Raw genomic sequence first — 13,387 nt, 5'->3', positions numbered from 1 at the left:
TGTTTTGGTGGTTGCAGTCTTGTGACTTGCAAAGGACTTTATTCTTCCCTCTAAGCATGAATTTGGGATGTGGGCCAATGTGGAATGTTATATTGCGAAGGATTGAGCCCATATTTTGCCATATCACTGCAGGCTGAGCCATGGCCAAGTGCTCTAATCCTGTGGCTAATTCTGCTCCCTGGGGACTATCACCCTTTGATGCTCTTCAATGAAATGTGACCTGCTGGATACCTGATGGAGAAACTGCTCGTCTTGATTCCCAATAACAACATTTGTCCAAAAACAGCCTCATCTACCGGGGAGCTGGGAGCCAAAATCCCACATTCCAGTGCTCCCAGTTCCTCCCTATCCCCAACATTGGCAGTTTTTTGCATGTATCTCCCATGTTTGGGCAATTCCTTGCAGGAGGAACAGGATCGGTGGTAGCACCACTGTGTGGTCACCACTGGGTTGGATTCTGCCAGAAGCCATTGCAATTCCCTCCTCCAGCTCCTGCGTGTGCAGAGAAAACCCAGATCATTCCCAAATGAGATGTACCCATGCTGGAGGTAGTTTCATCTCTCCCCAGAACACTCCCCTGAGCCAGACCCTGCTCATTTTTGATGCCTAGGAGTCACAAGAGAGCTGGAAACTGCTTCCTATCTGATTTTATTTTACTTTATTATTTTAAGTTTTAGAAAGCAGGGTTCCTGTACAGAAATGCCACTGTAAGGCAAAAATACGAGGGTTGGAACTGGAAATAGATGCTGAACTACTTTGTGAGATCCTATGGATCCGGTATATTCAGTTCCATCGCATATGGGGCAGCTGCTGTGTAGGGAGGTGTGATGGGAGGCCTTGGGATCACTTTAATTCCATACAGCTATAGACAGACATCCATATATATTTATAAAAGTACACAGAGAGTTCCCTCCAAGCATCCTGGCTACAGCAAGGCTCAGTCTGGGCAGGCAGGGTCTCCCAGTGCTGTTTCCCTGAACTAGGATTTGTCTCCAGTTTCCTAGCCCAGACAGGGGCTAGAGGAGCTGGTTTTTAGGTGGGAAGAAGCTGAATCAGCCACCAAATCCCTGCTGGGATGCTGTCAGCATGGGATGATCGAGGTCCATGTCAGCCTATATGCTCTGGCATGCTGCTCACCACCCATTTTTCCCAGGAATATTTGATTTTTCTTTAAGTCAGCAAACCTGAAGCTGAGGAAAGCCACTCTGCTGTGTCCTGGGCTCCGAGCTCTGCCCAAGCATGGTGGCATTTTAAAAAGTAATGACTTGAAGCATTTAACCCACATTAAGGCCATGGAAGTCACATTTTCCACCAGGCTAGGAATCTGGCAGATAAAAAAAAGGCCCTGTGGGGATGGGAAAAGTGAGGGCCGATTTTTGTGGGGTGGCCAAGGTGCTCGTGAAGCCCCATGTCAACCTGCAGCTCCCAGCACTCATGGGCAGGGAGCTCTTGGCCCCCACAACACAATGACATGTCCTTGATGGGTCTGTGCCAGGGCAAGGATGATCCATCCCTGATGCTGGGGTTCACTTCCCCAGTGTCCCCCATTCCTCCGTGTGCTGTTGTGGGAAACACTGCTCTCCATTGTGCCATTCCCATCCTTGAACATGGGATTGGTTTTCAGGGGACACTGAGGCACTGGTTAAGGCAGCTTGAAGATATCAATGTATGGGGTCATCACATATTTTAGGGGTGCCCCACAATTTGAGATATCAAGCTGGTATTCAGCTTAATGCTGGATCTTGGAGTGAGCTCCAAAATGTCCTGCTCCACAGCATGGGACATACCACCCCTGCAGGAACATCCAGCCTGGTGGGACACCCTGAAATCCCACTATGGCTGGATCCTTGCTATCAACCAGCTCCAAACCTACCACATGCTGCTGAGGGTTCTGCCCCAGGGTGGGTAGAGCTGAAGAGCTGAAGAATGGTCTTCATCTCCTTCTGGATACCTTAGTTCCTCTTCTCATAGAGCTGAAGCTCAGTTTTATGTGACCCTAGGGATTTCCCCCCAGTTCCTGCCCTGGAACTGATAGTGCTTCCCCTTATCTGATGCTTCATGAGCAGATGGGCCTGTGGTAGCAGCGGGTGAGGAGCCCAAGTGTGGTCACACCAATAGTCCAGGACTCCATTCATGCCTGCAAAGGGATTCTGAAGAGCCCCAGGCACGTGCTGGAGATGTCCAGTTGGATGCAGCACTGAGCAGGAGGCCTTTGCCTGTGGCACATTTGACACGGTGCAAGCAGATGGGGAGGATCATTCGCGTGCATCGACACAATTAATTTGAGACCCTAATGAGCAATGTCACCCTATTTGATTCCTTTGAAAGAGGAATTGGTTTTGACTGCCTCGTGGGCTCTGTCTTTCTAATGGGGAGGACTGCAATTTCCACAGTTCTGGAGAAAGGTGGGGCTGGTGAGGCTACGTACTGGCTTTTATTAGCTTAAATTGATACAACTGGAGAAACCAGACACAAAGCCAAGCTCTGCATCCAGCCTGTGAGGCCCAGGTGCATCTGGGCGCTTGCCTGCTTCCTCCAGCTGTATTAATTCATTCTCTCAATGCTATTATTGCTTCCTCTAAGGATCCTCCTCCTTGAGCTGACTGACTGGCTGGCAATGACAGTGGGAAGGTGAGAGGGAGGAAAAGTGGTGGCTCATGAATGTGACATGGGGCTGGAGGGGTGCTTCAGGGAACAGGAGAACCCATCAATTATCATTCAGCTGCAGATAATGTGGTCAGGAGGTCCCTGGATGGTGGTTCTTGCAGGATGCATTGGGAGTTGAAGTTCAGCTATCCCTTTGGAGGGATGCTGTTCCATCCAGATGAGAGCCTAAATCCTCAAATTCTGCCTCCTGGCTGCTGTTGGTTCTTTCTAGGCACCTGCACAACCTCTGTCCCTGCTTGGGGAATTGTGAAAGGGAGGAGATATTCTTTAAAAAAACTGCACAATCCCATCCTATCCTTTTTGTCTCTGCTATGGAAATCTGAGCAGTACTGATGGGTAGGGGAAGGAGAGCTCTTGGTGCAGCCTGTTATTCCATTCTAATTACTTTAGCACTTCGAGAAACAACTCGAGTTCCCACAAATTACTCCCTTAATGAGGTTCTTCTTGGGCTTAATGACTTCATCAGTGCCCTGTCACCCTGGTAATTTGGTATTGGCACATGGATATGGGGGTCAGTTTCAAATGTGCCCTGCTCCATCCCCTATCCCCTATCCATATTCCCAGCATCACATCCATGTCCACGGCAGCCTTAGCTGCAGTCAGAGGTATCTAAATAACACAGTAATGACATTAGCAGTAGAAAGCTTTCTCTGGGAGCAATCCTAATTTGAGGGACTCCAGGAGAATTTTTACTATGGATCTGGAGCTTTTTGAAAACAGTGGCATAATTCCTCTTCCCATCTCTGGTTGTCTTTTGGACACAGTTCAGAGAGGGATGGAATAAAGTCCCATGATGTGGCAGAGAAAATGGCCTCAGGTCATTCTAGGGGAGGATAAGGCTGGATATTAGGGAACATTTCTTCCTTAAAAGGGTTGCCCAGCCCTGGCACAGCTGTCCAGGGCAGTGGTGGAGTAACCGTCGCTGTAGAGATTTAACCATCACTGTGTGGATGACGCACTTGGGGTCACGGGCTAGTGGTGGCCTTGGTAGTGGTGGAAGAACAGTTGAACTTGATGATCTTGGAGGGCTTTTCTAACCTGAATGATCCTATGATCCTCCTGGCACAGTTCTCTTCTGCCATGTGAGTATTTCCTGTCTTGCCATGGGCTGTGGTGTCATCGTGGCCTGTGCAGGAGGAGAAGCATGTGGACATTGCAGTTCTGGTGCTCTGGGCTCTGCCAAGAGCCACATGTTGGAGGGTGATAACCCCTGCTGGGTGTTGTTGGTTGAGGTGGTGGCAGCAACAGAGCATCTTTGCCCAGACTGCCTCTTGTTCTGGTCCTCTCCCTACTCTCATCATTTGGTGAGTCCCAATTCTCCCATTTTTCTTTCCCAGGATGAAAAAAGTTTTTGCAGTCAGTCTGTATGCAAACCCAGCAATGTTACTGAGCAGCGCTCAGGCCACCATTCCGCTACAACTCTGTGGTGGTGACCTGGGTGACTTCTGAGTGCAGCTCATCTCCTCTGTGTCCCTGGCAGCCCTGCTGGGGGCTGCCCACATCTAGTCATGCTGGCTTGTTGCGGGCTTCAGAAGGGGTGCAGGTAGAGACGTGCTCCCGCATGGTGCTCCTGGCATGGGAAAAGTTGTTCTGGTCCACACGGGCTCGGAAAGGCAGGCAGAACTCTCGGAAGCACCTCTTGAAGTTTTCATCCAGGAAAGCATAAAGGACAGGGTTGAGGCTGCTGTTGGTGTAGCCCAGAGCGATGCAGAAGTGCAGGCTGGCCACCACGTAGGGGTTCTTCTTGTCTATGTCCACCAGCGTCCAGATGATGACGAAGATGTGGATGGGTGTCCAGCAGATGATGAAGGCTGCCACCACCACCAGCACCATGCGTGTGATGCGCCGCAAATTGCGATCCTTCTCCTTAGAGCCTGAGAGGAGCCGGACGCTCTTCAGGCGAAGGATCATCAGCCCATAGCAGATGGTGATGACCAAAATGGGGACCAAGAAGGCAAAGATGAAGACACAGATCTTGGTCACGGTGTCCCAGTAGATGGGAGGATCAGGAAACTGGAGAGTGCACAGGACCATATCATCTGTAGGAGAGAGGAGGGTCAAAGAGGAAGCTGGTGAAGTGTCTGCTGAGAATTTCTGCCTTCTGCTCAGTCATGCTTTTAAAACCCCACGGAGATGCATTCCTACCTGCCTGCTCTTGGCATAGGTTCCCCAGGAGCTCTGTGCCACCAGACCCCTGTGCACAAGACACTGAGGGGATGCAGTACATGCGGTGACCCTGGAAGCTTTTCCCTGCACAGCCTCCTGGGTCATTCAAGGCCAATCCTGCCTTATCCCGACCCCCACAGTGGACATCCCCATGTCATCCTCCACTGAAATCTGTCCACTTCCTTGAGACACCCAGAGCTTTCCTAGCAGCCAAGGGCCAGCATCCCCATATAGGAGCTGCAGATTTTAGGGTAGGCCACTTGGAGACTTTGCAGCATACCTGGGATTTTTTTTTAGGCACCTGACTTGCATCCCAGGAGGTGGGGAGAGGCACTGATTGGCCTGGAGATGGGGAAAGGCGTGGGATCCCCACCCTTAAGGGGAAGGAGGACAATTTCTGGGACAGTTTCTAAGATGGGAAATTACACCATGATGCTTTTTCCAAGGCAGACCACATTTATGGTGTCATGGAGAGATGCCAACCACTGACCACAAATCTGCTACAGGACCAGAGGTCAAGTTTGCCAGGTCGCCCCTGGGATGGACTGATGGGACAGGAGGGGACTTGCCAGAGACACTTGCCTTTTGACTTGGTGACCGCCATGACCATGATGGGCACCCCGATGAGGGAGGAGAGCACCCAGATGCAGACATTGATGATCTTGGCTTTGGCTGGTGTGCGGAAGTCCAGGGCCTTGACTGGGTGGCACACGGCAATGTAGCGGTCCACACTCATCATGGTGAGGGTGAAGATGCTGGTGAACATGTTGTAGTAGTCAATGGAGAGCACGACCTTGCAGAGCAGCTCCCCAAAGGGCCAGGTCTCCATGAGGTACTTGGCGCTCTGGAAGGGCAGGGTGCTGGTGGCCAGTGCATCAGCCAGAGCCAGGTTGAAGATGTAGATGTTGGTGGCTGTCTTCATTTTTGTGTACCTAGAGGTGGCAGAGAAAGGACATGTTACAGGTGGTCAAGGCACTTGATGTGATTAGGAGGGAGCACAGCCTGTCTGCTCACAACGTGACACCAGCCTTGGTAGGCAAAAGTGTTGTGATGAACCTTTCTGCAGCACCAATGCACTCAGCAACTTTCCAGGTGCACCAGGAGACGTTTGAAGGACTCCAGCTGATGGAGCGAGTTCAGGGGAAGCCGCCAAGATGACTAGAGGGATGAAACACCTCTGCTGTGAAGAAAGGCTGAGAGAATTGGATTGCTCAGCCTGGAGAAGAGAAGCTTCGGTGTGACCTAATTATGGCTTTCCAGTCCCTGAAGGAGCCCACAAGAAACATGGGGAGAGACTCTTTACAAGGGCCTGGAGTGACAGGATATTAGATGGGATATTGGGAAGAAATCCTTCCCTGGGAGGGTGATGAGGCCCTACCATAGGTTGCCCAGAGAAGCTGTGGCTGCCCCTGGATGCCTGGAAGTGTCCAAGGCCAGGTTGGATGGGACTTGGTGCAATCTGGTCTAGTGGAAGGTGTCTCTGCCCATGGCAGGGGGTGGAACTGGAGGAGCTTTAAGGTCCCTTTTAACCCAAGCCATTCTATGATTATATACTTGTGTTCTTGTGTGTTGCAGTCATAAAATCAGAGAATCCTAAAATGGTTTGGATTGGGAGTAACCTTAAACTCATCTCATTCCACTCCTCAGCCATGGGCAAGGAGCCACACACCACTTTCTGGTACGTGAGCAGGGGGTGACATGCACATGTGCTGAGCAGGGACCTGCAGAGCATGGCTTGGTCCCTGCCACAGCAGTTTTCCTGGACCTGACCAGGGAGGTGACACTCATTCCATGCCTACTTTTATTTGAAGGAATAAAGAACTTTCCAGAGAACTCAGTTCTCCAGAGAGATTGATTTGCTCCATTTCCCTGAACCAGTTGCACAATGTCCTTTATACCCTCAACCCTCCTTCATCTGATTTTCCACCCAGTAAATTGTGATTATCCAGCCTACTTCCCTGTCAAGTTTGCTTGCAGAAACTGGATCGATTAGCTCCGGAAACAGGCCATCTGGAAGCAGCCCAATTAGCCAGCCTGGAGCTCGAGAGCCTTCAGGGAAGCCTGGCTGTATCCCTCAGGGTATTTGGGAAGGGAAGAAGCTCTGCTTCTGGTTCTTATCACAGCATGGCAAGAGAAATGCCTGGTCCCTCATGTCCAAACCTTTTCTGAAGGGATGAGGCAAAGTTATGGCAGATGCCAGAGCAGGAGGGATGTGTGTGTGTGTCCATGTGTCCCAGGAGCATCCAATCCTGCAAGTGTTGGTCAAAGGGATGCTTTGAATGGTGTGGTGGCTTGGAAATAGATACTGAGGGATAGATAGATAAATAGATACTGCCCAGTGTCTGCTGGGCACCCTGAAAGGGGTGGGAGTGGTTCTGTGGAAGACCCTGCTCTTTGCAGGGCTACACCAGCAGCTCCAACTCTTCCTGTGCTCCCTTCCAGCAAATCCCCATTGCTCAGAGCATCCTCCCCAGCCCCAAGCTTTTTTAGATGCACCCTAATTAATTAACATCAGGGTCAGTTTGCACAAGATCATCTCTGTGCATGGCTAAACCTGCCTGTAGCAGCTCTGGGGTAAGGCATGGAGTGGGCAGATTGACCCCTTTGTGGCTGGGATGAAAAGACTGTTTTCCTTGGAGTACTTATAAAATAGACAGAAAGTAACTTTTGCCATGTGTGATAGGCATAAGATAGTTTTAAACTGACAAAGGACAGGTTTGGATCAGATATGAGGGTGGTGATAACCTGGCACAGGTTGCCCAGAGAATCTGAGGCTGCCCCATGCCTGGAAGTGTTCCAGGCCAGGTTGGACAGGGCTTAGAGCAACCTGGTCTAGTGGAAGGTGTTCCTGCCCATGGCAGGGAGTGGAATGAGATGGGCTTTTAGGTCACTTCCAATCTAAAGCATTCTAGGTTCTGTGATATATGGCACAGCTCATCACATGTGGGGGGTACATGGAATAAACTGAGGTGGGGGGATCAAGTGGGTCCCATCTCAGGTGGTCCTGCTCTGGGTGGAGCCCAGGATGGCAGGTTGGTGTGGGAAAGAGGCTCCTGGGACTGATGGTGTACCCAATCCCCTTCTCCATCTCAGCAGGGTCAGGAGAGTGTATTGGTGGGGACAGAGACCCACCAGGTTCCGTTGTCAACAGACCTGGGAACTGGAGCTGAAAAACTCATTTCTCTCTGCGAGAAAATAGAAAACAGCAGCTTAACCCAGCTCCCAGCTCCAAGAGCATTCCCATCTCCTTCACCATGGCTGCAAATGGCAGCCCATTGCCCAAGGGTGGAAATATTCGAGCTGAGCTCTTTTTTTAATTTAAATCCGGCATTAAAAATGTCTTGTCCTTGAAAAGTCCTTTTCTGTTCTCTTTAGTGTTATTTTCCAAATGCTTTTGCAGAAAAGTTTCCTCCCAGGTTAAACAAAAAGCTGAGAATTTGTGGTATTGTCAGGTTTTGCCTCTCCTATGTAAACAGTCACTTCAGGTAGATTCACACATCTTTGGTCTCTGTTTTTTGAGTAAAATGGTTTAAAAAAATCTGTTATTCATTCCCTGGTCTGCCAGATGTGCTTGGCTGTGCTGGGTAAGCACTTCCCAACGTCCTGCAGATGTGCCAGGGGTGGGGGACTGGAGGGCCAGAGCTGTCACCCATCCCCAGGCAGGATGGGGCTGGTGGGGGCAAAGCAGTGACAGGGATGACTGGGATAATGGAGATGATCGAGATGATGGTGGAGATGACTGGGATGATAATAGGAATGTCTGGGATGATGGGTTGACTCTGATGATGCATTTGAGTGGAATTACAGGGATAAGTGGGATGAGGATGGAGATAACTTGGATGATGAAGGACATAACTGGGATGATGGGTTTGACTGGGACAATGGGAAAGACTTGGGATGGTGTTAGGGATTACTGGGATAATAAGGATGGCAATTTAGCAGCAATGGGGTTTTTGGGGCAAGATTCAGCCCCCTCCAGTTTTGGGCTGAGGTTTCAACCCCCTGAACAGGGTGAAGCATCCATCCTGGTGACCTTCCTGGGCTGCAAATGAACCAGCTGCTCCAGGAAAGAGGTTTATTGCCCAAATTGGAGCAAACTATCCACTGCTGCTGATGGAGCTCCACAGGCTCCCAAACCCATTGCAATTAAGTGAGTGCCTTGATTGGGAAGTTATGCACTTGAACAGAACGACCTGGGAGATGTTGATGGGAGGGGGTGGGGCAAGCACAGGGCAGCTCCGCATTCCAGTCTCGACTCCCAAGTAGGAATACCCTCTTCAAACTTCTTAGAAAATAAATAAGTGAAAGAAAAGTGAATAATAAGTGAAAGAAAAACTCCTGGAGCTGCTAGCACCCAGCTGTCCCTGCAGCCTGTGTGGGAGCTGGTGGGCGACTGCTGGGCTTGGTGGGGATGCTGCCACTTCCAGCCCCAAGCTCACAGCTGCAAATTGCTTCCAGGAGTATTTTTAAAAGCATCTGACAATGCAGTGGGCATGGCAGTGCTGGTCAGAGCTGTGGTGAGGAGGGTGCTGGGTGTGCTGAGTTCCCTCCAGGTGTGTGGATGGGTTTGGCTGCTCTGGAGAGGGATTTGTTTGGAGTTTGGCTGTGGTCAGCTCATGCTGTAACACAGTGTTATATAGCTCACAGAGCTATATACACCCCAGGATGTGCTTCAGCTGTGAGTCCAGACTGCCTGGACACCCTGCCTGGACCCTAACGCCACTGAGAGAAGAACACAAGGCAAACACTTAGAATCTCCCTGGCAGTCAGGTGCAAATCATGATGTAAAGCTGATGCCATCTCATAGCCCTTTCTTGCATGGCCAGAGGTCTCCCCTAGTCCTGGCCTAAACCCTGTCAACATGGAGCAACTCTGACAAGGACCCCCGGGAAACTCCAGGTGGCTTCGGCCACGGAAGGGGTGAAGGCACATGTCCCTCCAGCCCCTCCTGTCTCAGGGGATTGGAGGATGCTATTTGCTCATTTCATGGGAGATATTCCCCATCTCTGGGAGTGTTCAAGGCCAGCTTGGACAGGGCTTGGAGCCACCTGGTCTAGTGGAAGGCAACCCTGCTTATGGCAGGGTAGTGGAACAAGATGGTCTATAAGGTCACTTCCAACCCAAACCATTCTGTGGTTCTATCTGTGTTTAATTCCACCACTAGTTGGAAAATGGGGGGCTAGAAGCTGTGGTGATGGGATCTGGGGCTGTCAGGCTTGCTAAAGCCTGGCTAACAAAATTACTCAGTGAGTAAAATAGGGAGATGTTGTTTGCACATTTAAAATGCCTTCTCTCTCCTCTCTGAGCAGAACCAGCTGGAGGGGGTCTAATAACACCCTGACATTGCTCATGGCATTTGTCTCTGCCACAATTACCTCAATTTGCCTTTTCAGACCAGGGCTCATTTTTAATGCCACTTTGAGTGACTGAAAAATCCCATTAGGGGTCAGGTCAGGTCAGCGAGTTCCTCCCCACGTCCCACTCCCAACTGCCCACCCTCTTGGATGGTTAAAAACACACGGCAGAGCCTGATACCAGGGCAATGGGCACTCCAGAGTGGCTCATAGACACGTTTCAGCATGGTTTCCTTCCCTCCAGTGAGTCATCACATTTATTTGTGTGCAGGCAGTGCCAGGCTGTGCTAACCTCCTGTAATGATAGCAGTGGACTGAAAGGAATGGGGAAATCAGTAGGAAATTGTTATAAAATATAAATTTGGGGGGTTTGTTTAAATCCAGCCACCAGCCCTGGTTTGGCTCTAGGGTTTTGGGCCAAGCTGGGGTTACAGCATCACCTGAAGCAATGGGAATTGGAATTGGCCCACAAATTCTGGACCATCAGGACCAAGGCCCCTCAGTGCAGAGGAGGTGGCTGTGAAGCCAAGGCACCCAGTGAGACCCTTTTGCTCCCTCCTACCAGGCTGGAGGTGTTGGAGTCTGCATCCTCACAGAGTGTGACTGAGAGCACAACCTCATCCTTTGCTGCTGGCAGGGCAGTGGAGGAGCTCTGTCAGCCCTGACTGCTGGCACGGGTCCTGTGCTCTGCAAGACTTGGCTTTATGGTCCCATTTTCCATGTCAACCTATCTTATCCAGGCAAGAGCAAGCAGTGTCTCAGACAAAGGGAATGATTTTTGTACCTTAGCACAATAGCCTGGCTGGATACAGCAGCATCTTGCCATGCTCTATCTTTAAAATGGAGGGCATTTGGGTCATGTTGCTTGTCCTGGGGTGCAGAGACCCTGGAGACCCCATCTCTGCCCAGGGAAAGCCTCATCACAGGTGCTGAGGTCTTGGATGAAGCCAAAGTAGGTCTCTTGGCTGCTGGAGATGGTACCCCACATTGAGGGGACCAGAGGACAGCTCAGCTGTTGTGGGAGATGGGGCTGGGCCATGCAGTTTCTGCTCTTTGTTAGAGAAAAACAGAAATCAGGCAACTGCAGGAGGTGTTGGCATAAGAAGGAACTGGGAATAGGCTGGGTGGGTAATTCCCACGGATGAAATGGGGTGACAGCACTGGAATCCACCAGCCCCTGGCTGTGGTGGGGGGGGCAGCTGGACCCACCCTGCAAACAGGGCAGCTCCCAGCCCAAAGCGTGACCAGCCCTGTGGCTTCTCTTCCTTTCAAATGACAAGGGGCACCCACCTGGGGTCGGGCTGTGCCCCTCATAACCCCCCCCCCTCCCCCAAACACAGGTCCCTGCACTCCCCGAGCTGCTCCAGGCACGCATGGCTTCTGCTTTCACCCCTCACACAGCACCTGCACCCCCCACCCCCTGCCTTGCACAGCTTTCACACGTACTGCTCACACACTTTACACCCGCCAGGAACACCCGTGCTGATGCTGCCTGTGCACAAGCAGCCGGTGCATACCCCACCCTCCTCCTGCTGCTGGCTCACATTCGGTGCACACTCACACCTGGGGTAAATTCACACCCCGTGGTGCACACTCACAACCGTTGCATGCTCACTTGGTGCACACATTTCTGCTACCGTTTGACACACAGCACACACTCACCCTTGTGCACACATTCTCTTAGTACAAACTCCCTCCTGGTCTTGTCTCAACCGTGGTGCACACTCACCCCTAGTGCACACCCACTCCTGCTGCACACTCACTCAGTGTTACCATTTCACACCTTCCATATGACACTGACCCCGGCACAACCTGGCTCCATCAGTGCTCTCACACTTGATGCCCACTCACCCGAAGTGCCCCCTCAAAGTGCTCCCTGCACACCCCCTACCCCTGGTGGGCAGCAGCCGGGATGCCCAGCTCTCACCTGACGATGCCGTACATGACCAGGACGTTGCCCAGCAGCCCCACCACGCACACCACGGAGTAGAGCGCAGTGATGACGATAGCGATGAGGATAGATGTAGCGTTCTTGGCCCTCTGCGGGCCCGTGTCGTTGACTCCGTGTCCGGGCAAGGGGGCCCAGGCGGTACCGTTGCCCCAGGAGGTGGCAGTGGCCGTGGGCAGCACCGAGGCCAATTCCATGGTCACATCCATGGGCAGCTCCATGGCCCGCGGGCGGCCGTGGTCGTGCTGGAACCGCCGGGCGCATCCGAGCACGGCGGGCTCGCGCGCCGCTCCCGCCGGTGCCGCCGGTGCCGCCGGTGCCGCCCTCACTCGCGCGGGCCGGGAATGCTTTATAAACCCGCGTGTCCCCCAGGCCACGTGGGGCCGGGGGCGGCCCTGCTCGCCCGCCCGTCCGCCAGCCCCCCCCCGCCCCCCCCGTCTGCACCCCTCCCGCTCCCTGCCGGCTCGTCAAATCCCTGCCAGCTATTCTCCTCCTTGCTCCCTACCTGTCCCTCTCGTCCCCGCCGTCCTCCACCTCGGTCCCTGCCTTTCTCCACTCGGCAGGTCCTTGTCATCCCTCCACGGTTCTGTTTCCCCCGCATCCCTGTCTGCCTGTCCCCATCCCTGCCTGCCCAGCCCCATGCTTCCATTCCTGCCTACCTTTCTCCCTCACAGATCCCTCCTTGAGCCCCCTCCACCAACCGCTCCCCCCGCCCCCAAGCCTGTCGCTCTCTGTCCTCATCCCTGCCAGCCTCCACTCCCGATTCTTGTCTTCTCAGCCCCTGCCTGACCCCCGCTCTTCCCCATGCCTCCCTCTACCTCCCCTCCCTTCTTGTCTTCCTAATTCCTCCCCACAGCTCCTCCCGGTCCGTGCCTCCTCTTTCATCCCTTCCTGTCGCCCATCCCCGGAGCCGGCAAGGGTCCCCGGACTGGAGGGGGAGTGCCATGGATCCCGGCTCTACGACTGTTTTGAATTTTCTTTGTCTATAAGAAAGCAGGGGGACAAACAGCCCCCTTGTCCACAAAGCAAAGCCAGGGGGGTCTCCAGTTCTCGCTTGTCCTCTGCTTTTTCGTCTTCTCCTTCACTCTCCCCACCTGTGTTGTGGGATTAAGGGGTGCTGGATGGTTTTGGGGATGCTAAGAAGCTCTGGGAGGATGTTGCAGGGGGAGTCAACAGGGATATTGTGGGGTAATGGAAGGAATTGGAAGGGCGCTGTGGGGAAAATGATATGGGAATGCTGAGAAGGGATTTG

The 13,387-nt window shown here is 52.4% G+C and overlaps 1 protein-coding gene across 1 annotated transcript; it reads right to left on the bottom strand.

Annotated features, from left to right (window-relative positions):
• Positions 1 to 657: 657 nt before the first annotated feature.
• On the bottom strand, positions 658 to 12,538 carry OPRD1 (opioid receptor delta 1). Its single transcript, XM_063418997.1, has 3 exons — positions 12,115 to 12,538; positions 5,416 to 5,765; positions 658 to 4,706 (listed from the first exon to the last, which is right to left on the bottom strand). Exons 1-3 carry the CDS (start codon positions 12,354 to 12,356, stop codon positions 4,174 to 4,176), a joined length of 1,125 nt encoding a protein of 374 aa, XP_063275067.1. The 5' UTR covers positions 12,357 to 12,538; the 3' UTR covers positions 658 to 4,173.
• Positions 12,539 to 13,387: the final 849 nt, after the last annotated feature.

This window comes from Prinia subflava, chromosome 24, assembly GCF_021018805.1.
Source record: "Prinia subflava isolate CZ2003 ecotype Zambia chromosome 24, Cam_Psub_1.2, whole genome shotgun sequence".
In the NCBI taxonomy this organism is placed as follows: domain Eukaryota; kingdom Metazoa; phylum Chordata; class Aves; order Passeriformes; family Cisticolidae; genus Prinia; species Prinia subflava.
The sequence above is the reverse complement of the archived record's forward strand: the minus strand, read 5'-3'. Positions and strand labels throughout refer to the sequence as shown.